A 24842-nucleotide genomic window follows, 5' to 3' on the forward strand; every position below is an offset into this window, starting at 1 on the left:
TTCTTTCTCAGGATACCCTTATTCTGTAATGTTGATAGGTTCCATGCACACACACACACACACACCTCATGGGAACTAGCCGGCAAGTAGGGTCACGCAGAAGAACAATGCTAATCTTTGCTCCAGTCAGCGTGGAAGTTGAGGAAATAATAGAGATGCTATTTTCTTCGTGGGAAGTCGAAGCTGGGTATTATGTTATGATCCAACAGCATGTAAAGGCCACCCTAAAATAGATTTATTACATAAAAATGTGCAAAAAACAGCTTGTAACAAGATACCAATTTGCAATAAGAATGTTCATACAAAATGCCAATATATTAATAGTAGGAATATCAAAGCAGTTATAGATTTCACAGTAGTACAGCAACTTTAACAGATCATTCTAAGAGCACATTAGTGTATGATATGGTTCTATTTCAGCCTTTACTTTGACCCTTTTTCCTTTACCTCTACATTTACTATAGTTGTGGCAAATGTTCCCATAGTAAATCAACAATCATTAGTGTTGCCCCCCCACACACATATACAGGTTACATCAGAGCAAACACAAACACTCATATTCTGTCACTGGTGTGAGCTCCGCCTTCCAGCTGATGTTGGATCCTAGACTTCAGAGCACCGTACCTGCAAAGGCGAGAAAATAGACATGATTAATGACTGTCGCTGACACACTCTGAGACTCTCCAACAGGTACTCACTTTAAAATACACACATATAGAGCTAAATAAAATGTAAACTGTAAACTGAGTGATACAAGTGTTCCCAAAATCCCAATTGTTACACTGTATTACTTGGTCTCCTTCCTTGTTGATGGCTCTCAGAGCACAGCACGAGTCTAGAAGATTTTAAACAGGAACTTTTTATATCAAACTTTAAACACTTGTTTTATATTTTTAAGTAAACATTACTCAAACAGGAGTACACTTTGGAGGAAGGTAGCAGGAAGGTGTACAGGATGTGATTGACAACAAAATAAACTACAGCGCCCACGTTCATTGCACTGAAGCAACATGTCACCCAGTGCAGCGTTGTGGCTCGTTGATATGTCAGTTGCACAGAGGAACGAGCGGAGGGGTATCAGGATAAATTAAATGTAGTTTTTCTAAAAGAATTTCTTGATATATTAAATTCTTTACCACTTATAGGAAAATGAGTTTGTGCGTTTGAGTCCACCTGCTGGAAGTCAATCACACACAAACAAAACATATTTTATGAGATAAAAATCTCATATGACTTTTTTAATCTTAAAATCTTGAAAAGTGTGAGGGATGACTATTTTACAAACACTATCCTCATTGAAGGTCTTGTTTTGATTCTCTACTGCCGGCCTCAGTGATAGATATTGGCTTCACATAATGAAATAGACCGTCATTCGAGAAGTCTTTGTCTAGACTGGAACCACTTTTGGAACTGTTGAGTGGAGAGATTCTTGACTTACTTTATGGTCAGCTTGTTTATCTCGCGTTCCTCTTCCTCTTTAAGTTTCTCGACAAAGCTGTTTAAAACAGGAATTTCAAACTTTATGTATTGGGCAACCTGGGGAGAGAAAGATTCAAACATATCAGCAAGCAAGCAAGCAAGGTACACATGTCTTTGAACATATGACACTATTTGCACCCATACCATACTGGAAGTAAAACAATCAGGAAAGTGTGTTATGTGAGGTCACAGTGACCTTGACCTATGATCTTTTATCACCAAAATCACCAAAAAGAAATTCCCTCAAGGTGATCCTGAGATTATTTCGATGGACAACCCAGAACACGATGCCTCTGACCACGGCTGTCGATGGTGTGGTGGCATAACACAATTACAAACTATAGCAACGGTTATAGTAGAGGTAAAAATACTAAAAGGTGACCTAAGTTACCTGTCTTCACACAAGAGGCTTTCCAGTGGAGGGTAAAACACAGTAGAACTGCTTTACCACTATCGTACTGTAAAAGGGTCAATTCACTTCCAATTATATTACATGAATATTTTCAATAAATGACCAACCAAGCAAACAAACAAAATATATATTGACATTATTTAAAAAAACTGGAACATCTGTTTTCTGGATTACAGAACAGACTATGATAAACCCAGAGTTTATTTATGGAAAGAAACATTACTTTTGTAAATTTGAAATGCAATTCTGATCACAAAGACGATTCCATTCACCCCCACAGTGTTTGAGGAAAGGCATACAAACAAAACTGTGACTCGATATAGAGGTCAGTTATTTGGATGAACTATTCCTTTAACTTGTGTTACTGAGTTGACAATCCAGAAAAGTTCTCCAGCAACAGCTTTTATTTATTACCCAGGTCAGTCACAACTAAATACTGTCGGCCATTTTAACCTATTGTTAGTCCCGAAACAGGATATATTTCCTCAGCTTGCTAAATTTGACCCAACTGTCCATTGTATCTTTGTGTGTGTCTATGTTGAGGACAACACAACATATAAAAATAGGTCACTTCTCAAGACCAAGAGGAAATAATTTAGTGGTGGCAGAAGGCCCAGACTCACATCATATGTAACTTCCTCTCCCAGGTCCGCCTCTGTGATCAAGATTTTGGAGATCTTCTCACAGGGTCCATAAAGCACACGAGCCACCAGCGGGTATTCGCCGTCCTTCAGTCGGGTCCTTTCTACAGCGATGTTGACGAATAAAACAAGTGATCACAAAAACACACAAAACAACACCGCAATGAGTGAGTTGTTGAGTTGGATAATGGTAAGAAGTAGTGGTAAGTTACGACTTACCGCCAGACTCGTGCACCATATAAAGGACAAACTCTTCAGATTTATTCTCCACCTTAAAAACAAATGAAAATACAGATTTTTTCTAGTTTTACTGAAACATCTCTAGAGATGTAACACGTGTCTTCCTGCTAACCCTGAACTTGTGCAGCAGCAGGTTGAGGACTTGTCCAGTCGTCATGGAGCTGTTCACTCGTACGTTAGTGACCGATCCGTAGGCTGGAGTAAATACAGATGTCTGAAAGCAGGAGAAACAAAAGTACACAAAGTATTCAACACTGGAGGGATTCCTGGAATTGAACTCTTTGGACATTTTGAACAGGAAGGACATTTCTCAGTCCAAAGCTGGACTCTGTTCTGTGGCACATTAATGAACGGGCTATTGTGAAACTCAGCACGAGTGCAGGCACACCCGCACAGCAAGCCTCTTCCCATCTGCACCTGGACGTGTGTCAACAACGGGATACATTAATGTGTGTGCGCGTACGCGTGTTCTGTTTATTGTACCTTGTGGTTGTAGAAGTGTCCGTTGATTGAGAACCTGTGTGTTCGCAAGCGCTGCAAATCTCTGGCAGTGTGTGTCTTTGACCTCCTCTGAACCCGCATGAAGGAGGCATCACTCCTAGTCCTCAGCAGCTGAGGAGAATCCTCCTCCTCCTGACCACACATGTCACCACCTCAGAGTAAACAAAAGCACACGTCTCTTAATGCGCGCATTGTGTTCATCAGCAGCTACGCGTGGCGGTTACATGTTACAAAACATTTGCAGAGAGAGTTTTAAAAGATGGATCAACATATGGTGTTCCACATGCTAGGTTTTCACATTTCTTTCTTTTAGCTTTCATTGTCTGTTGCCTGGCTCGATTTTGTGAGTCATTTAGAAAATTAAACAGATTATTATATAGTTTTATTCAATTAGTTCACTCATTAATAGTAACTTAATCAATTAATTTAAATGTCTTTGTTTTGAACCAATGAACACAACTTAATTTTGCTACAAAAAAATACATAATTAGCTAAATACCAAAACAGTCTCCCTATTTCAGCAATACAATTCCTTGATTCATTAAAAAAGATTAGCAATATAGCAACATATTTTACATTAGTTTTATAACCAATATAGCAAATACATTTGTTGATTATGGTTAACCATTTCTGAAGAATGGTCTGTATCCCAGAAAGATGCATTAATCTTGAATTGTGTTTAAATGGTTATAAAGAGTGTGTCATTTTTTCAATCCCATAAAATGCGCCATGTTTGTAACGCAGACTCCGATGTTAAGTCAATAGGTATTCTTTAAGGTTGTAAGTAACTTTGTTGTTGTACACACACACACACACACACACACACACACACACACACACACACACACACACACACACACACACACACACACACACACACACACACACACACACACACACACACACACACACACACACACACACACAAGTTCATTCTTAACAAAGGGGCTGAGAAAGAGAAAGACAAGTCGGATTTAGAAATCTGCTACTTCAGCACCGCAGGGAGCGTCATGGACTTCTAAATATTAACGTTATACGTATATATGTTCTCTATTTTCATGAATGAATGAAGTGTGTGTGAGTGTGTGAGAATGACTGCACATGTGTTACTCACTAGCTGGTCCACTCTCTGTGCCCAGTGAGTTATTGTTAGACTCCGCTGAGAGCTGCTTTGCCAAAGCAGATCTATCGTTTCTGAAGGAAGACAGAGGAACAAAGTCTTTATTGTTTGTTAATAATTCGAGCACTCCCTATATACCATACTTGTGAAAATGAAGCTACAGCCGGAGGACACTTAGCTTAGTTAAGCTTAAAGACAGGAAGCAGTTATGGATACCTTATTTCTTGTTTGTTTGTTGCTGGCTTTTACCTTTGAACAGAGCCAGGCTAGCAGTGACTCCCTTCTTCCAGTCTTTACGTTAATATTTACTAATTTATCTAAATATATCCAGGTGTTTGCTGAGATAAATTCCCTTGTTTTCAGTAAGACATATGTTCATTATAGATTAATCCACCATCTGCAATCATTTCATGTTCAATGAATTGATAGTTTTGCTTATAAATGAATGAAACAGTGAGAATTATGTATTTAAATTGCTTGTTTGAAAAAAACATTTTAGACCTTTAAAATGTGTTCAGAAGAATTATCTAGCTTTTCCATGTTGTTATTTCATTTCTTATTTTGTTTTAGGCCAAACTATTTATATTTCATTCACTGTTACATGTTATTCCCCTTCTCTTATTTCACCATCTCTTTTATTCCAAAGTGAAGCCAGATCTTTCGTACAGTCCCATCATGTATACTACATGTCGGCCTACTGCACAGTTACAATGACTTGTCCTAGCTTTCTCAAGGGTGGGACGCTGATGAACAAGATGTTTTCAGTTTCAATGTGTCTGCTAATATGTGAGAGTTCCCTGGTGTTAGTGTTGTAATCACACGGCCTACATCTGTTTAATCAGCACAGGAAGTCATCCGTGTCAGTCTGGACCGGGTTGTCTTACCGGTTGAGACGAAACTTTTCATTGTCGTCGTACATCTGAAGCCTGATTGGTCGGCGCAGACCCCAGTAGATGTTCAGCAACCCCTCAAGGATGAGCTCTCCATCCTCTTCCTACACACACACACACACACACACAATGATCATCAGCACTCGTGGTCAGAGGGGATATCCTGCTGGCTGCCTGCCACGGCGGCTCAATATCAGGAACAGTCGCTCACAGCTACAGGGCGAACCTTCTCATCTGGTCAGGTTTTTTGACCCGCCCTTTTCTACACAGTACAGGGGTGAAGTCACGTCTGGGAAGGCAGCATTAAAAGAGATATGACTGCTTTGGATCACATACACGCAGGTGGAGATGTTTTGATTGCATACAAATGAAATTCTAAATTTGGAAGAATATTATCACAGTGTAATGATTAGAATATTATAGATGTGACACATTCTGTGATTCCTTCATCTCAAACTGATTTTTAGAACATCACAATATCTTCTTTGATTCTCTGTAATACAATGTAGATCTTTAACATAATTCTGATGATGGAAACATCTCTAAAGCAATTTATCACAGAGATTTTAACAGCAAAGTGAAACAGATTCCAATCAACAGGAGGCAGTTAAAACACAGTTTATCTGTTATTTGCCGGCTGATGACAGATAAAGGGTCAATTATTTTCAGTTTTGGAATGGAAGCACATTTACAAGTACTGTAACATACTTTAACTTTTTGAGCTACTTTGTACTACACTTGTTTATTTCCATTTTATGTTGCTTTATATTTGCACCTCACTGCATTTTGGAAGCCAATGTTGCACTTTTTATTCCTCTACATCTGACACATCGTCATCCTTACTTTGCAGAATTAGATAACTAATATAAATGTCTATCACCATATACATTATGATATATTATTACAGGTTGAGATACACAGCAGTATTTACAATACAATATATATATATATGCACATTTTGATGCGTCACTATAATCCAGTATTATTCTTGTAATCATTATTATTAAAAATGGGTAATTCTACATAATGTGTGCTTTTGGTGCAATGCTGTATAATCTGATGTTTCTACTGTTGTACTTTTTTCCCCTTTTTTTTCCCAAAATGTGTTTATTTGGTTTTTTTTTTTTTTCCCCCTAAAAGGAGGAACAAGTTACAAATACAGTAAACATATGAAACATGCTACCAGACAATAACAAAATAAAAATACAAATAATGATAAAAATAAAATAAATTATATAAAATACTGTTGTACTTTTACTTTAGTAATGCAAAGTATTGTTCATACTGTAGTATTCCTAATTTACTCAAGTAAAATATTGATTTACTGATTATTTTTCAATAAATATATAACATTTGTTTGAACAATTGTACAGTAATATTTGACCCATTAGTCTGACAGAGAAACTGCAATAACCACAAACCAAATCAAAAGGCCTAGAAATGAAGAAAAGCTGATCAACCATGTTGGTTGTAGTTAAAAACTGTGCAAATTGAGATTTAGTATCGGTATTTAGTATTGCTGTGGTCTCAGACCATGTGACCATCGACATATTAATTCATGCTTAAAAGTAGGCATTTTCAAAGAAACAACTTATGGAGCTAAACAAATTCGTAATGCTGAACCTCTAAATGTATATATTTAATGTTTATATACCCTTATTGGTATAACATTTAGAATTTGAATGCTGAAATATCAGAGAAAGGAGAGAAGAAGCTGAAAGCGGGTTTTTGGAGGCGAGGCAGATTGCTCCCATGGCTTCATTGTTTCTGTAATATAAACATTCAGAGCAGCTGCACTGCTGAAACTTCCTCACTCATGAGTTTCCTAAACAGCCATGGACACACCCTCAAACACACACACGTACACACACGTACACACACGTACACACACACACACACACACAAATCCACAGAGATGAGTGTAAGGTCAGAAGAGCTATTTTTGGAAGTCGTGGTTATTGGCTCTGCTTCAGGGTGCTTCTATAAAGCCTGGAAACACAGTCCAGTCCACTCATACTCAACTGAGCCAACGAGCCTTCACTCTGCTTCACTCTGCATGTCAACTTTACAATTCGCGCATCAAAGGTGAGAGTGCCTCTTCTTTTGTTGTTTATTATCAACTACTCTTTATTCGAGACCTTAGAATTTAGCAATTTCTAAAAGTTATCTTTAAAGGAATTGTAGTAAGATTACATATTTTACTTGTTACAAACCAGACAGACGGTAACACATTATAAAATTATAAAATGTAAATTGTAATTCATATTATAAAACAAAGAAATAAGCGTATGTATAAGTATTAGTTTATCTGTGATAACAAAACAATGAAAAAGCTGAATGCTAAAAGACGACAGGCAAAACAGCAAATGCTGTCACTGTGAAGAGTTTTAGTAGCAAACGGAAGACTCTTTAAAACAGAAAATCAAAATCATGATTAAGATTAGTTTTCTTGTAAAATGTTTCATTTATTTTCTGTCATTGAAGTCTAGACAAGGAGCTACAGTCTGTCTAACCTTTCCCTTTCCCTCTCCCGCTACAGCATGAAACACAGGCGGTTGTTGCTTTCCCTGCCTCTCTTACCCACCATTACTGAGACACTTGAGGACTTGCCAGTCCACCCGGCAGCCACTCAGTCTTCCCAGACCTCCCAGTCACTAGAGGACTACATGACGAGTATTCAGGCCCTCGCACAACCTGCTGAGGCACCGAGCTGCGGCCTCGGCAGACTCCAGAGGCCCCCCAAGCTACGGCCCTTCTCAAAGGCTCAGATGAAGCTCTCTGTCTCAGCCTCACTTCCTCGCGGCTCTTCGTGCACACTAAGGACTTCCAGACATTACAGTCTGAGTCAAAACAGCACGGAGGATTGGTCTCTCAAGATGGGCAGAGAAAAAGACTGCAGGGTCAAAGATCCTGTAGACTGGCTGTTTGGACAGATAAGGACTTGAAGAGAGACCTTGTTGCTGTGGGACGCCCTGAAAGGCACTTTGGTGGAATATCTCATTTTCTAAAAAGGTTGGAAGAACTGGCTTTATTTATGAAGATTAAAAACAATGTGCTGAATGATGAGACTCATTATGATGGGTGGACAAAGACAAAATCACCAAAGAAAAGGGAAGATGTATTTATTTCTCTGCACCGAGGACTCAAGTTGTTTACGTTGGATATTTTGTAAAGACGTAAAGGATATACTTTCTAATAAAATACTAAAATAATCATGAATATTCTCTACTGTTTCTGAACTTACTACAAAGAGATGAATGACTTTTTGAGATTTTAGAGACTAAATTACTAATTGAAAAAATAATTAACAGATTAAATGAGCATCAAAAAGCTGTTGCCAGGTTTGCAACTCTGGATGTAATAAAACAATGTGAAAGATCATATCTTTGGGCCAGTAGTGGAATGGAAATAAGTTATGTTACCTGTATACTGTACTCAAGTACAATTTTGACAGAAGCTACTTGAGTTGTTCATTTTTTGCAACTAATACTTTGACTCTATGTCATTTCGGAGGAAAACATTGTACTTTTTACTCCATTTAAATCACTGGTTCATTTTCAGGCCATATCTTAAAAATAAACCATGTTATAACCAAGAGGTGGAAAGTAATTTACTTTCTAAGTACTGCAAGTATTATTCAATGTACTTGTATACTTTCCTTGAGTATTTACAGTGTTTGCACCCACATACTTCTACTTATGACATTTTCAGATGCATACATTGCACTTTTTACTCCACTACATTTATTTACTTTCGTACTTTTCAGGCAAATTATCAAATAAATAACCCTGCATAGGATTAGTGGTTTTAGATAATTGATGGATATTAAAGCATCAGTACGAATAATCGAATGATATGATATGGGACTCAACCATTCAGTCAGATTATATTTTATTAAAATGTGTGTTAGTGTAACGATTAATGTGTTCATGATGCTTTTACTGTTTGATTAACTCATTTCTATATTTTTTGGGGTCATTTTTTACCATTGTGGGAGGAATAAAGAATAATCTTATTTTAGGAATATATAATACTCATAGGGGCCATTTTTATGAGTAATTTACTCACGATCTGCTTAGAATACCGAATAGAGATTATGACTGTGAATTACTTTGACTTCAGTAACTGAGCTGACTCTTTCTGTTAACCACTGCAATAGACCAACCAAGTCTCACTTTTATTTTGCAGTGAGCTCCAAATGGAGACAACTATATCCCACACTGCCCTCTCGTGGTAATATGTGGTGCTACAGCAGTGGCATTGTAAACTAAAAAGTACCCAATAGTCACTTTATACGTCACCATAAGCAGACAAGCTCAGGCAGATATATTCAGCCCTTCCTGTTAAGACAGTGAACCAATATCGGCTACAGCAAGGAAATGAGAAAATATCTCACGCAATCAACATCATTAATACAGTTGTACTCGGCATTCATGTCAGAGCTTGTTTTCTGGTTTATATTACACATCAAACCAGACGACATTTCCAGCTACAACATCACAGACACACATCACCTGACCAGGCCTGCAGAGCGTGATCATCATAACATCTTAGAACACCACTTTCACATCTACTTCTTTTTTCATACAGAATCGGTCTGCATCAGCCTCATATTCAATAGAAATGATAACAACTACACAGACATATGGTATAGATCAGGGGTGGCCAACCCGCGGCTCGCGAGCAGCATGCGGCTCTTTGCCTGGTGTCATGCGGCTCTTACGTTCATATCTAAGTTTGTGTTTTTTTGTATGTGCGTGTTCGCTTCGCTTGAGTTCAATACGGTATTTTTCGTCAAACGCGCATGCGTGAGATGAAAAAAACGCAAAGTTTCCCAGTAGGGCACGGGTCTCAAACTCGTGGGCCAAACGCGGAAAGACCACATCCGAATGTCGAGCGGGCCGTTCTACGGTGGGTTACGCGAATGAAAGTGTCCGAAAATCAAACACTGCACTTACGCCATGAACGCCGCATTATGGGCAGCTGGATGTCCCGCACTATGGCTAAAGTAGTTTACGGTGACGCTTTCTCCAGCCGCCCTCAATTCAGCGGACACGGTGTAAACAGCGTTGGGAGAACCGCATCCGAATGTCGAACACTCTCTTCGGCTAAAGTGGTTTATTGGTGGGCGTTTGATTACTCCAGCCCCCCCCCAAGTGCACCGTTCGATTTTCGGACACCTGTTCTGATTGACACCATGTGAAGGAATTGCTTCGAGTGGCAACAACGGAATTAAGCCAGATTTGAAGAGGATTGTTCAAGGCAAGGAATCCCATAAGTCCCACTATGCAACATGCATAGTAAAAGAAAAACGCTATTGTAAATTATTCTATTTTTGTTTGTGGACTTGGTTGAACTGAGATAATGTGTGTTTGTGTGTGTGTGCGTGAGACAGTGTACACAATGTTCATTGTTGAACATGACAGACCTGTTGTCTTAGTACTGTAGGAGTCCATTTCTGTCATTATCATGTTGGTGTGTGACATTTACAACAAATCTGGCTGATCAGAGGTGTGTGTGTGCGTGTGCGCGCGCACACATATGTGTATGATGTGGCTCTTTGCGGTGACACAGTAAAAAATGTGGCTCTTAGTCTCTGACTGGTTGGCCACCCCTGGTATAGATGATGACTGTAAAAGTCTGTCAGGGAGCTATGGTGCATGTCTACAGCTGGTGTTCATCTGAACTCATTCAACAGAGTCACTGTAGATTCTCAGAAGTCCCATTAGGAGTTTATAAATGTTGGTCTTAACCCAAGTATGTCACTGCTGAGTAATGTGCCTCATTCCCACAAAATATCTAATGACAACGTTGTGGGTAATCTTTGGCCTCACTCCATCAGCTTTACCGACGTCACCATATCACTAAAAGCACAACCTCTTACAGCACAGCAATAGACAACTTCCTTTCTGTTCATATTTCATAGTGAGACATATATCCACCATTCCAGTCATCCCCATGCTATCAAAATGTATGTCGTACTCTCACAATACATTAAGAAAAAAGCTAATTTGGTTGCTGTATTGACGCTTTGATTGTATCACATGATCTTCTCAGCAGATGCTGTTGCCTAGATGTCATGTGACAGTCGATGTTGGATTAACAGTTAACAGAAACATAAAACATTTAGAAACCAGGTTCATTTTGTTCTGGAGCTTTACATTTGATCACATACGATGAACACCGGCTTTGAACAACAGCTTCTGAATGGGCTTGGGGCTCGATTGTTTAGTCCCCCCCTTCCTACTCGTTGCAAGTCATGTCTAAGATGTATGTGCTTATGTGCAATGGTGTTTTTTTTCTTCTTCTCCTGCTCCCACACTGTACCCCTCTAGGGGCATAGTCGGGGGGTTGCTTTTTCTTTTTCTCGCCTCTCTTCCCTCATGTTATGCTGTAATCTTTCATCCACCCTTTCCAAGATGGCGCCGCGGACGGCGCCTCGGTGTCTTGGTGCGCGAATCTTGCACCTTCCGCCAAAGAAAATTCCTCGTTTGTGAAAACATTCTTGGCAATAAACTTGTTTCTGATTCTGATTCTGATTCTGATTCTGATGAACTTTAATTCAAAGTTTCTGTGGTTTTAAATTGTGATTCTAGCTCTCATGGTTATATGTATTAGTTTTATTTCTCATAGTATTTATTTTTGGTGAAGATGGAGATTCAAGCATGAGTCAGAATGTGTACCTCTTGCCACTGCTCACTGCAGGTACATCACAGGTAAGGTGCAACAGGATCCACCTTTGATAGTATGTTCTATGTTCCTATAAATTATGACTTTGATAACTCTTACAAAGAGTAAACTTACACAGAAGAGAACAAACAGTGGCAAGTGAAACTTGTTTATTCATCACAATCCTATTTCATATCATGCAGATGATCAGATTATGTTGGGATAGCTTTTCGCGAAAATGCAAATGGCCCTCTCTAGAGCTGTGTTTGGTTTGTTAAATCTAGGCTGCTGTAGAAACAGATGTAGTATAAGCGGCTGATTCTAAACTAATAAAGACACTAAAGAAAACATATTAACAGTATATTGTCCTTCTGTATCTGTCCTTCTGTACACATTACATCTATTGCATCTGTCCATCCTAGGAGAGGGATCCTCCTCTGTTGCTCTCCTCCAGGTTTCTTCCTTATCCCCTGAAGGGTTATTTGGGAGTTTTTCCTGGTCCGATGTGAGGTTTTGGGGCAGGGATGTCTATGTGTACAGATTGTAAAGCACTCCGAGACAAATTTGTAATTTGTGAAATTGGGCTATACAAATAAACTGAATTGAATTGAATTCTATTTTTGCCAATAGATTCTCAAAAATGCCTTTTAATGTGAGAAACATTATCAAAACAATGTGACTAAAAGGGTTCTTTGATACAGCTAATTTCCAATTATCAATACAAGAAATATACTGTTCTTGACAAAGGAGCTGATGGATTATATAAATTTAGCTTATATCATTAAGTTGTTGTCTGTTTGGGCTGACAACAACTTACTGATGTCTCGAGACATGTATATATATTTATTATTATTAATTAATTAATATATACTGTAAATATCTAGTTCATTGTGGACTAAATCTATTTAGCTATGAGTGAAGCAAAACATTCTTGTAGAAAAACTCACTTGCAAGTTTAAAGATGACACTCGTAAAATCCCACAATAATGCTTAAAATGATTCATTAAAAGTTAAGCGGTGTAATTCTTAATAATTTCTGTTTCTCATGAAATCAATCAAACAAATTTCAGTAAAAAAAGGTATCTTTCCTTATTTTTGTTTCATATTGTGATATCTCTGGTCCCTCTATTATACACTACCGTTCAAAAGTTTGGGGTCACTTAGAAATGTCTTTATTTTTCAAAGAAAAGCACTGTTTTTTCAATAAAGATCACATTAATCAAAAATACACACTATACATTGTTAATGTGGTAAATGACTATTCTAGGTGGAAACGTCTGGTTTCTAATGAAATATCTCCATCGGTGTATAGAGGCCCATTTCCATCAACTATCACTCCAGTGTTCTAATGGTACATTGTGTTTGCTAATCGCCTTAGAAGACTAATGTCTGATTAGAAAACCCTTGTGCAATTATGTTAGCACAGCTGAAAACAGTTATGCTGGTGATATAAGCTATACAACTGGCCTTCCTTTGAGCTTGAAGTTTGAAGAACAAAATTAATACTTCAAATATTAATCATTATTTCTAACCTTGTCAATGTTTTGACTATATTTTCTATTCAATTTTCAATTCATTTGAGAAATAAAAGTGAGTTTTCATGGAAGACACGAAATTGTCTGGATGACCCCAAACTTTTGAACGGTAGTGTACATGTGTGAGTTGCATGTACACATGTTATGTATGTGACTTTGGGGGGATTTTCCCAGGATGAGACAATAGTGAGTCTAACTGGTGGGACAAAAAAGAAACCTTCTGGACACAAGGGGGAACTCCTGACCATAAAACCCAACGAATAATTATCAATCAAATAACCAAACACACCGCACAAGTAAAATGTTTACTGTGGAAATACTTTGCTAAGCAGTTAGTGCACATAACTGAAATGTGAGACTCATTCCCTCCTTCCATTTTCATTTTGAGGTAAAGGGGATTTTTTGTGGTTTGTCAGCCGTGCTCAGAAGCTTTTTTGGTCTCAGGTTTTCTGTCCTCATAATCAAAGTGCTGGTTTAACTGGTTCCAGTGGTGTATGTGTGAGACCCATTTTACAACACTGTATGTCCTGTCCTCCATTACGCCCACACATACCACCGAGCAATCGTCAAACACTCCCTGTTTATCTTTTCTTTTTATTTCTCTCACTCTCTCTTGTCAGGTGATCCGTCTGAGATTATCTTACCTCACGAGTCCTGAGCTGGAAGTTTTTCCCTTCATGGTAACAGTTGTAGGTCCGAAGCAGTGACAAGATGGCAGACCTGAATATGAACCCAAGACCACGAAGGGTATTAGCACTCACAGCTCTCAAACAACGGTGACATTTAATGCATAAACATTGTTATTTCACTTGATTGTGTAGTGAGTGAAAAGAAAGGACTTACTTTGGGATAAGTTTCTCTTCACTGAGCTTCACGTAGGTCTGACGCTCACCCATTCTGTCTCGAGCCCAGCTGTGGCAGAAAAACACCACAACACGTTAGTAATTAATAATGATTGTATTATGGTTATAACATTGAATACAATGGTAATATCTGACTCTAATAGATGCATTATGAGTATGTCCAGAAAATATGACCGAGTGCTTTTTAAAAGATGGCCAATCACATAAATAAAAAAATATATACATATATTTATACAATACATATAATATATGAACAATAGTGTAATGTGTTGTTATGTTAACCTTTTGATCCAATTTGAGGATTGGAAAGAATGATTTAAATCAAACGCTTTTCAACAAATAGTTTCGGTGGTAAAATGCAGGGCAGGAAATTAGCATAAAGCACATGGTGTGGTTGACACGGAGCCAACGAAGTAACATGTTGTGGCAAAGCTCAATAAAGACCGGAAAACACACTGTGACGTCTGTCTCTTCCAAGGACCCTGCCTGCTACTGTGCCAGGTTTCCTACAAACATTTAGTATCATAGTATTGATTTAAATGAACACTTATTCTTCTCCGTGGCACAGTTTCTAAAGAACACAACAAATCTGCAACACCAGTGTCTGTTTTGTCTATTACATTTAGTGCAGAGTAAAAACTAAAGGACACCTATTAATCACTGTGTCCTTCGGCATGTCAAGTCCTTTCTGACAAGACAGAGGGTGGCCCTGATCCCTGCATCCTGATTCCAGTGTCCATACATTTCAGAGAGAAAGTGCCATGGGGAAATTCCTGAATTGGAAAGCCCAGCTCCGAGTATGCAGGGGGGAGGAGCAGGAGTATAAAACGGCGACATGAGGCTCCGAGGCTCAGTGTCAACACTCAGCTCGTCTCCAGAATGAAGCTTTGTCCTCAGGCGGTCCGGCAGCTTGCCTTCTTGAGTCTCTGCTTTGTACTCATCACAGGTAGGAATCGTCTATGCTTATTCCTTCATAAAACGTGGCTACAGTAAAAGTGGGGATTCTTGTTTTATCGAAGGCAAAGCTGGCTAAGCATGTTAACATGGTGTAACTGAAATCCCTGCTCATGTTTGACTGTATTGATTTAACTTGTGGTCGTGTTACTGTGCAGTGAGAGAGTCCGACAGCACGTTCGTCCCGGGAAGATGTTTGTGTCCACACACGCAGCCGGGCGTCGGAGGGCAACTGAAGGCGCTCATAGTCTACCCACAAAGCCCCAGCTGTCACAGAGTCACAGTGATGTGAGTTCCAGATCCTGCAGACACACACATGCATGTGCACACACACTTCCAGATGAGTCAATGTGTTGGTTTACATGTGTTTTTCAGCGTGACACTGAAGAGGACCAATGATCCAGTGTGTCTGAATCCAGAGGCGCCGATGGGCAAACAACTGATTCGCTGCTGGAAGAGGTGAGAGTCTTGATTAGAGAAACATAACCGTTATTTACCTTTATTTACCAACTAAGGGGGTTTAAAAGGTGATACTATATTGCAATCTTTCAATTGAGTTTGTTTGCACACGGAAACAGCAATATGCAGTGTACCTATGACACAACAGTTTGTAGAATATGTTAGCCCTGTGTCCTAACTGGTTATAGAGGAGTTCCACCCATCTTCATGTTTCCCGTAAATCACTGCCAACATATCCTATTTGTTGCCAAGCCAGTTCTAGTAACAAAGCACCTTGCTGAGCAGTTTGTCTTTCCTCTATGATTTGCTACTTTTTCTTTCTCAGTGTAAATGATGCATTCTTCCTTAAAATCTCTTAATGTCACAATACATATTGTATCCAAATATTTTACTTGTCTGATAGGTATTTGGAATATCAATTCACGGCCCTATTTCCAGACTTAAGTTTATCCTTCTCTGTGTGTGTGTGTGTGTGTTATACAGAGCTCAAAAGTTGGGTCGTGATGTGACGCTTTGCCTGAAGAGGAGGAGGAGGAGGGGGAGAGGTCGCCAGCGCCCTCAACAGAGGAGCCGGGGCCTCAACAGAAGAGTCTCTTCCTTTAATTCTCAATAGTCAACCAGCCGGACAAATGGAACAAAGCTACTGCATGGAAAGAAGTGTGTACTTCCTGTTCTTCGCCACACTGGGGACTCCAGGTTACCAGAGGCCGTTTAAAATAAACAGCACACTACCATTTTTATTTCTATAAATGTCACACAGCTCCGACATCAAGATCCCCTAAACTGTTGTCTGAGCTGGAAATCAAACTTTCTTGGAGGCCAGCAACAGGGGGCTTTACTTTTCCTGTACAAATGACTGATGTTATGTTGAAAACTGAGCCCTGGAGGCGTCTCATAAATGTTAACAGTTTTAGCTTTAAAGCACTAAATGGTCCATTTACTGTTTATGTGTAAATCTGTGTATGCAGCTGGAAAAGCTAACTGGAAAGACTTAGTTGATTATTTATTTTAATATAAATATGAGCATTTTTCAGACATTGTTTTATTAAAATAAAAAAATCTATCAGCAACACATTGTGAGCTTGTGTGTTATTTATTGTTGTGAATCTTGATTGTCTTTAGACTGGAATGATGGTAAAGTCGATTACTTCCTTGGCAGGATATGAGAGGTCACCCACAGCCTTTAGTTAATGAACTACAGGATGTGAGTCAGATCAAACATGCCTCACTGAAAACATCTGCACAAACAACAGGAGCTAAGCTATATTATAATGCAAAAGTAAGAATATCTCATTCTACTGTGAATAAGTATTTTGGAAAATATCACGCCATTCATTTCTTTGCGCCTGTCGTTGTTGCACAACTAGGACAAACAGGTGATTGGGGCGTGTTTTTCATGTGCTAACTTGATTTTTCTCCCAGCAAGAACACCTACTGGCATTTATAACAGCTCTTGCATATCTGATATGTGATCCTGTAACAACGTAATGCTTCACAGCACACAGAGTGGTAAAATGGAAAGTGAAAGTAAACTGCTGAACAAAGTGACCTTTGTTTCAGGCCAGGCTGGTAATTTAAGGGACTTTTTTCATATCTCATATGTTATCAATGAATACAATTCAAGCAAATACCTTTCAAGTCAAATAGTAATTGGAGAAAGAACAGTTGTCAAGTCGTGTACTTTATGATTCATACAGGAATAGTATCTTTTTCACCAATATGTTTGTGTGACAGCTGTAGTTACTGCAGATTAACATGTTTCAATACATTCCATTACGCAGACGGTTTATCCTGTTTAGGGTCGTTGGGCCGATCCCAGCTAACATTGGGCAAAGGCAGGGTTCACCCTGGACAAGTTGCCAGTTAATAGCAGGGCACATATATAGACAACCAGTCACGTTTACATGCACACCTACAGCCAAATTTAGAGCCTCCAATTTACCAGAGCTGCATGTCTTTGGACTGAAAGAAGCCGGAGAACCCGGAGGGAACCAACGCTGCCACGGGGAGAACGTGCAAACTCCACAGAGAAGGACCCTCTTGCTTGTGAGGCCAGATTGAGATGTAAAACACCAAATCTAGAACATCAATGTATTACATTTGCTGCATAGTAAAAACAAATAGCTACAGTATATCAATAGTTTTGAATAATCTCAACCAAATACAACATTCAAATTCTGCTTAATGCATTAGTAATAATAGTCTCAGTAATAATACAACAACAATTATATAACTAGTAACTACTCTAAACACCGATAGAGGCTATTCTGACAAATGCGTATAGTTCTGATACTTGTCATTATATTGTGCTGATAATACATCTTTACTTTTACTTAAGTATAATTTAGGACTTGAACTTGAACATTTACTACTCCTATTTAAGTGAATGATCCGACTTCTTCCACCACCAATACAATCCCATTCCCGATTAACATACCAGTTTTTTATTATTATTACACACTACTGGTTTAATAAGCAACACATCCTAAACCTTTACATTAGCCACAGGCTAAGAACCAACCTTCACTGCAGATTTGCTTAACAATAATAACAACAATAATAACAAGAACACACACATCTTCCATTAGTAACTGAAAGGTGACCGCATGATTGAAAGTGCAAATCATTAAGTATGTATAGTTGCAAATGATTGATTACCAATTTGTATGGTTATATGTCTTTTTTATAATAACTGAACATATACTATATCTTCTAACTATAGTGTTGCTGTTTGCTACAAGCTGACACTAACAGTTTTATTTCAACACATGATTATAATGCAGATGTCTAAAATACCTCTCACTGTATCCACAATCATGAGGTTGGTGCCACCTAGTGTCGACATCATTATCTACACTGAACTTCCTCATGCATCTGGCTCAGTGATTGTCGTGTTCAGTCTCACTGTGGTCTCTAACACCACCTGCAGGAACATAGCCAGCAGCCATTAACTTTTTAGGTAGTATTTAACGTGCTACTGACTGAGTAATTGGTTGAGACTCTGTGTTTTTTTAGCTCCCCCCCCCTCCCTCCCCTCTACCTCCTTCTGTTTCATGGATTGTGGACGTCTGGATCGTGATCCATGCATAATAATAATTTCTGTCATATTCATTGAATGTGTTGTAACTGTAACGCTGTTCATTCTGTACACATGACATCTATTGCTTCTGTCCATCCTGGAGAGGGGTCCTCCAGAAGGCTTCTTCCCTTTTTTCCCTGTGAAAGTTTTTCTTCTATTTTTTGGGGAGTTTTTCCTGATCCGGTGTGAGGTCCTGGGACAGGGATGTCGTATGTGTACAGATTGTAAAGCGGATTGTAATTTGTGATTTTGGGCTATACAAAATAAACTTAATTTAATATAAACAAAGCATAATTTGGTCACATGAGTCCAGATGAGTAAAGAAGAGAGGCTAATCAGTTAAAGTACTGATGTGTGATTGATTTTGCAATGCAGTTCCACTTTGATATACTTCATGGTGATACATGCCTGACCCATTCATAGTAACTGTAACCTGGTTGGTTCATCATACCCCTGTTTGTTATAGTTGTAAAGAAAATGAGATAATGTATTTATATAAGAATGAGTTTGGGTACACAGGAATTGATTATTTTGCATTTCCTGCAGCTGAGACAGAAAAAGACTGAAAAAACTGCTTGCCAGAGCAACGGTAGTCACCACAAAAAGCAGGAAACACACGGCCAGTGTTGGCCACAGCACTGTCTGACTGGGAAGTGGTCTCTGGGAGGAGAGGTGCCGATTCAGCTAGAGTCTAGACCAGTGGTCACCAACCTTTTTGAGCCCAAGATCACTGACCTCCGCCTTCATGACCGGCAAGATCTACCTATTGAGGCGTTGAGAGAAAACGACGGTCCAGACTGGACGTACAACTTTTTATTTGGCCTAATTGTCATTTTGGTCCAGCGTTCAAATTGATGTGACCAGGAACACAGAATTTAAGTGTAATATAACAAGTAAGATATTTGTTAACCGCACAATATATGAACAAGAAAAAACACATTTGCAATGAGCAGCTGGATGAACTACCAATATAAATGTTGTATTTATTTACATTTCGTTGCCTCTGTACCTGGACTCTAGCAATGACAATAAATTGAATCCAATCCAATTACAACACAACACTGACAACATGATCAGTCAGTGCAACTCATGTAAGTTCAGCTCTCATCATAATGCCATCAAGTCATGTGACTCCAGTCAGTGTTATGGCTGTGACTGAACTCTGCATCTATGCTTTTTCAAATAATAGAATAAATACAATTGCAATCACTTTCAAGTAAACCAGATTGCTCCATCAGACAAGGAAAAAAAAGCTCAATGTTGAGCTTTTGTTTTGAAGGACAACAGCAGAAAAGCCCAACTCACGGAGGTAAGACCTGGCAAGTCGCCAAGAATCTCGGCTGTCGCGCATGCGCAGGCGTAACCTGTTAATGCCTTAACGTAAACATGTACACGAAGGTACAGGCATTTCAACATTTATTTATTGATGACTTAGTTTTATGTCGGTGTACTTTGATCTTGTGTAATATGTGAAGTTATCAATAATGGTGTTTCTCTATTTCCCCCTGCGCCTCACCTGTAGTGGTACGTTCCCCTCTTACGGGGCGCACAGCTGAGAACACGGCTGTCAGAGAACCCGTTTTCAGACGTTCATGAATCAGGCGGAGATGTTTTCTGACGTCAATCTTCCAGTCAGAATGAAAATGTTTCAGAAGACACTTCAGAAAATGTTCGAAAACAAGGAACAATGTGTTTCTGAATTTATTTTCATTTTATTTTGGAGATCGACAGGGAACGTCTCCGAGATCGACCGGTCGATCGCGATCGACGGGTTGGCGACCACTGGTCTAGACAATGAACACTGAGCATAAAAGAGGGAGTCCTTCAGATTTATGTCACAATGTTGTTCCTCATATTATCTTCATACAGCTGAAGATTCAAATCCAAACTATACTCTGATCAATTTGATCATCTTCATGAAAATCCCTAAACATATGTTAAGATTCTTTCGTGACACAAACAAGCCCTCCCTTCTTTTTAATGACCTCTGCTCACCTCCACTTTTTATCCAAGGAAAGTGCATGACGGGACGGTCAGTCTATCTCTTATGCATATTTATACATAGTATAGAAATGGGTGTATAAATATTCCATCACTTAAAGGATTCCAGTCTGTTACCATTATTGTGAATTATTCAGACACTGCACAGGAGATGGACCAAAAGGACACACTAGTTGGGTGATGCTAAAATTCAAGTTAATTTACATATTCAGTCCCTTGTTTTCTCTCTTCCTTTTTTGTGACTAAATTAAGAATGATCTCTGTGTGAAAGCTCCCTCGATGGACAAAGAATCGCGGCTGCGAATTGGTTTGATCATCGCGAGATTCGTATCCAATTATCGCACCTACTGTGAAGCTGCACCCGGAGACAATCCCGTTCCCACGCGTAAAATAATGTCCAGGGTAGCTCCAAATAATGCAATAAAGACTTTTCAACAAATTACTGGCTAAAGGTGCAGCTATTTATTTAGCAGCTATCACTCTGAGGAACATAGTTTTGTATCTGCAGATTTAAGATGACGAATAGGAAAGTTTTACATCCCAAAATGCTAAAAAAAAAACGGAGATCAAACCGTTAGTCGCTGCATCCAATTTCACCCCTGGTCTTCAGGGCAATATGTTGTTGTTGTGCTTACACCGCTTCATTGCATCGATACAATTCCCATTTCCCTGATAATTGTGTGTATTATAAGAACAGGAAGTCTAATCACGTTGGTATCTTACCATAGCAGACTGCGTCCTCCGTCTTCTTCCGTATATCCACCACCGATGTATCCCGCGCCGTTGTTCGTTATCAGTCTTCATCCCCCTTGTCCTACTGTATTCAGAGCTGAGATACAACTGACAGCAGGATAATCCAATAGAAAGCCATGCTCATACGCTTCAACCAATCAACGTTGAAGGTGGGCGGGGCGAACATACTTACCTATCTCCTTTGGATCAAGGTGCCTCTCAGTGCTTTGCTGCGTCCTCAGCAGTCCGAGCCATCAGTTTAACCCTTTTCTTCTGCTTTGACCTTTACACTACTAAACAACTGAGGTTAGAGTTAGCATTTGAATGTGTTCATTGATGTTTTGCATGCAACATTTCATAAAATGTATATTTTGAATCATAGAACAATGCATTTCCTTCCTGTTCATTTGACCATTGTTTTTTTAATGTGCACCCATGTATTGTGTATTAAAACATAATGTGTTGCTAATTTAGATTAATGATTGAAGTTATATTAACTTCTGGTGTTTGTATGTTGCTTACATGTTATGAACACTTCCATTTGTGTTGCATGGATTTTATATAGTCCGTCTTTTTTGTTTTCTAAAGTGTGTTATATGTTGTTCGACAGAATCAAATCATAGCCATTTTATTAACAAATAATACAAATAATCAGATTTCTTCATTATTTATGTCCTTCCTTTTGCACAGCCACCATTAAAGAACCTATCCTGTTATTTTCCAGCTCAGAAGTATAAAGAATGCAGTCCATGTGACCTATAATGGTTTATTTCCCCATCCTGTTTTTTACCCTGGATCTGCCATCTAGGAAACGGGTGGAAAGCCAGTCTCTCTCTCTCTTCGTCTAAATAGGATTTATGATTCAACATGCACGGAGGAAGTAAGTTGTTCCTGCAGCTGGATAACTTCCTCCATAGAGAACCGCTCTTTCCAAAGGATATGACAACTTTGGTTGAAACAGACTGGAAATGCTGACATTCTTTTCCTCTCCATTATGGGTCACTCAATTTATAATTGACCAGAAATCATTGTGCAGATGACAATGCGGCCCTGATTATCGGCCTCAGTTAACTTTGGACAAAGACTCATTGTTCTCCCCATAACACACCTCATCTCTCCAGACTGGATTATCATGTCATGGTCATGGATGTCATACATTGTGCAAAAATATTTCTAAAAGGTTGGAAGAATGTATGACACTGTATAGTGGTTTGGGATGTAATATGCATCAAATATGAAGAATAAGCTTGTTGTTTAAACTGCAGGCTATTGTTGTTTCAACGTGTATTCACGTATATCTGCTGTTTGGCTCCAGTTCTGAATGAGTTGCTTTCTGATTGATTCTCTCCTTATCTTTGATGCTGCATAGAGATCGCATCTTGCACATAAAGTTATAAATCTACAGTTCAGTGAACAAAGGAATGAGGAATACAGTGTGTGTGTATGTCTTTGTTTGTGCATGTTTGTTGACAGAACAAAAAGGTATTGATTTATGACCTGAACAAAAGGCAAATGTCTGTGTGGTGAATTGTATTATTTGTAGCATTATACACATAGACACATTATGTTCTTTAACTTGTTCTTTATAAAGCTGTGTCCTTCCACAAAGAACCATCACCTACTAAACCATTTAATCTATTGGATGGTTCTACATGATTGTCATATATCTATGGGAGATGAAAGGGTTGCTAATTCATGTTTGAGTTATTGGATGGTGGGAGATGGTATACATAAAATAAAAAAAATACTACATGGGTGATCTGGGGGTAGAGTAATTATCTGTACAGTATAAGTAGTATTTTGTACAACGCAATTGAGCCTATAATAATCCAAAATTGACAATTGTCTCAAAGTATTATCTAAACACAAATATATATATACATATACAGGACTGTCTCAGAAAATTAGAATATTGTGATGAAGTTCTTTATTTTCTGTAATGCAATTAAAAAAACAAAAATGTCATGCATTCTGGATTCATTACAAATCAACTGAAATATTGCAAGCCTTTTATTCTGATTTATTGCTGATTATGGCTTACAGCTTAAGAAAACTCAAATATCCTATCTCTAAATATTAGAATATCATGAAAAAGTATACTAGTAGGGTATTAAACAAATCACTTGAATTGTCTAATTAACTCGAAACACCTGCAAGGGTTTCCTGAGCCTTGACAAACACTCAGCTGTTATAAATCTTTTTTTTTACTTGGTCTGAGGAAATATTAAAATTTTATGAGATAGGATTTTAGAGTTTTCTTAAGCTGTAAGCCATAATCAGCAATATTAAAAGAATAAAAGGCTTGCAATATTTCAGTTGCTTTGTAATGAATCCAGAATGCATGACATTTTTGTTTTTTTAATTGCATTACAGAAAATAAAGAACTTTATCACAATATTCTAATTTTCTGAGACAGTCCTGTATATATATATATGTCGGATCCTTCCCTCTCGTTGCTCTTTACTCCTGCCGTTGTAGGAGTAAAGAGCCATTGTTTAGAAACCATTGTTTTTGCCCCAACAGCTTCTATTTTGGGATGGTGACTCCTCTATTCTCCTCTCGCCTTCTCTCATCCTTTACTGTTTTTTTCCAGTGCACCTGATTCATTGTCACCGTCCTGCAAGTTTCTGAAGCGACAGAAATCAGAACAAGAAGCGAGCAACACTGAGTGAAAGGCAACGGTCTGCCCAGGTGATAGAGGTTGCCAGGAATTCCTCCAAGGTGGAAGGCGGTCCTCGAGCTGAGCAGATGCTTCATGCCAAACCTCCCCATTACATTCGTTTGTTTTGCTTTAGACCTCTAAAGCAGACAAAAGGATTACAGGTGTTTTGTTTTTGTCAACAAACCTGTTGTGTCTATGAGGACTGACAGCAGCGAAGGAGAGGACCCCTCGTTTGTTCTGTGAGTTGAAAAAAAAAAAAAAACATTTTCTGTTCCCAAAAATATTTTATTTGTCATCCATTTGTTTTGCTTTACATCCTCATGAGTTCATTTTCTGGTCAGTTACAAACCCAATCTCGTTTGGAAGTCTTTAGTTTGTAGATGACAGGTAAGCAGGTTGTGTCAGCATAACAGAAAATCTGGCTTGTTTATTCTTGTGATTACTGCATTGATAACTTGGATTTGTTTTTTCTCAACTATCAGGGAGTTGTAGAAGTCGGTCTAAGCTTTTTTTATCCGAGAGTGTGTCGCTGATCTCCTCAATCTTTGACTTTGACTTTATCGCATTGTCTGTGTCGTCAAAGGTTTGTTCTTTGGAGAACCTTT

The 24842-nt window shown here is 38.7% G+C and overlaps 2 protein-coding genes across 2 annotated transcripts; one reads left to right on the plus strand and one right to left on the minus strand.

Moving 5' to 3' along the window:
• Positions 1-213: 213 nt before the first annotated feature.
• rassf4a (Ras association domain family member 4a) lies at positions 214-23415 on the minus strand. The gene is made up of 11 exons (XM_056435675.1): positions 21567-23415; positions 14331-14399; positions 14132-14207; positions 5278-5387; positions 4388-4467; positions 3256-3425; positions 2885-2986; positions 2752-2803; positions 2515-2636; positions 1439-1536; positions 214-624 (listed from the first exon to the last, which is right to left on the minus strand). Exons 2-11 carry the CDS (start codon positions 14381-14383, stop codon positions 555-557), a joined length of 933 nt encoding a protein of 310 aa, XP_056291650.1. The 5' UTR covers positions 14384-14399; positions 21567-23415; the 3' UTR covers positions 214-554.
• Positions 15189-16835, plus strand: LOC130207194 (C-X-C motif chemokine 10-like). The gene is made up of 4 exons (XM_056435680.1): positions 15189-15296; positions 15463-15592; positions 15680-15763; positions 16247-16835. Exons 1-4 carry the CDS (start codon positions 15230-15232, stop codon positions 16374-16376), a joined length of 411 nt encoding a protein of 136 aa, XP_056291655.1. The 5' UTR covers positions 15189-15229; the 3' UTR covers positions 16377-16835.
• Positions 23416-24842: the final 1427 nt, after the last annotated feature.

The sequence above is a fragment of the Pseudoliparis swirei genome, chromosome 17 (genome assembly GCF_029220125.1).
Source record: "Pseudoliparis swirei isolate HS2019 ecotype Mariana Trench chromosome 17, NWPU_hadal_v1, whole genome shotgun sequence".
Taxonomy (NCBI): domain Eukaryota; kingdom Metazoa; phylum Chordata; class Actinopteri; order Perciformes; family Liparidae; genus Pseudoliparis; species Pseudoliparis swirei.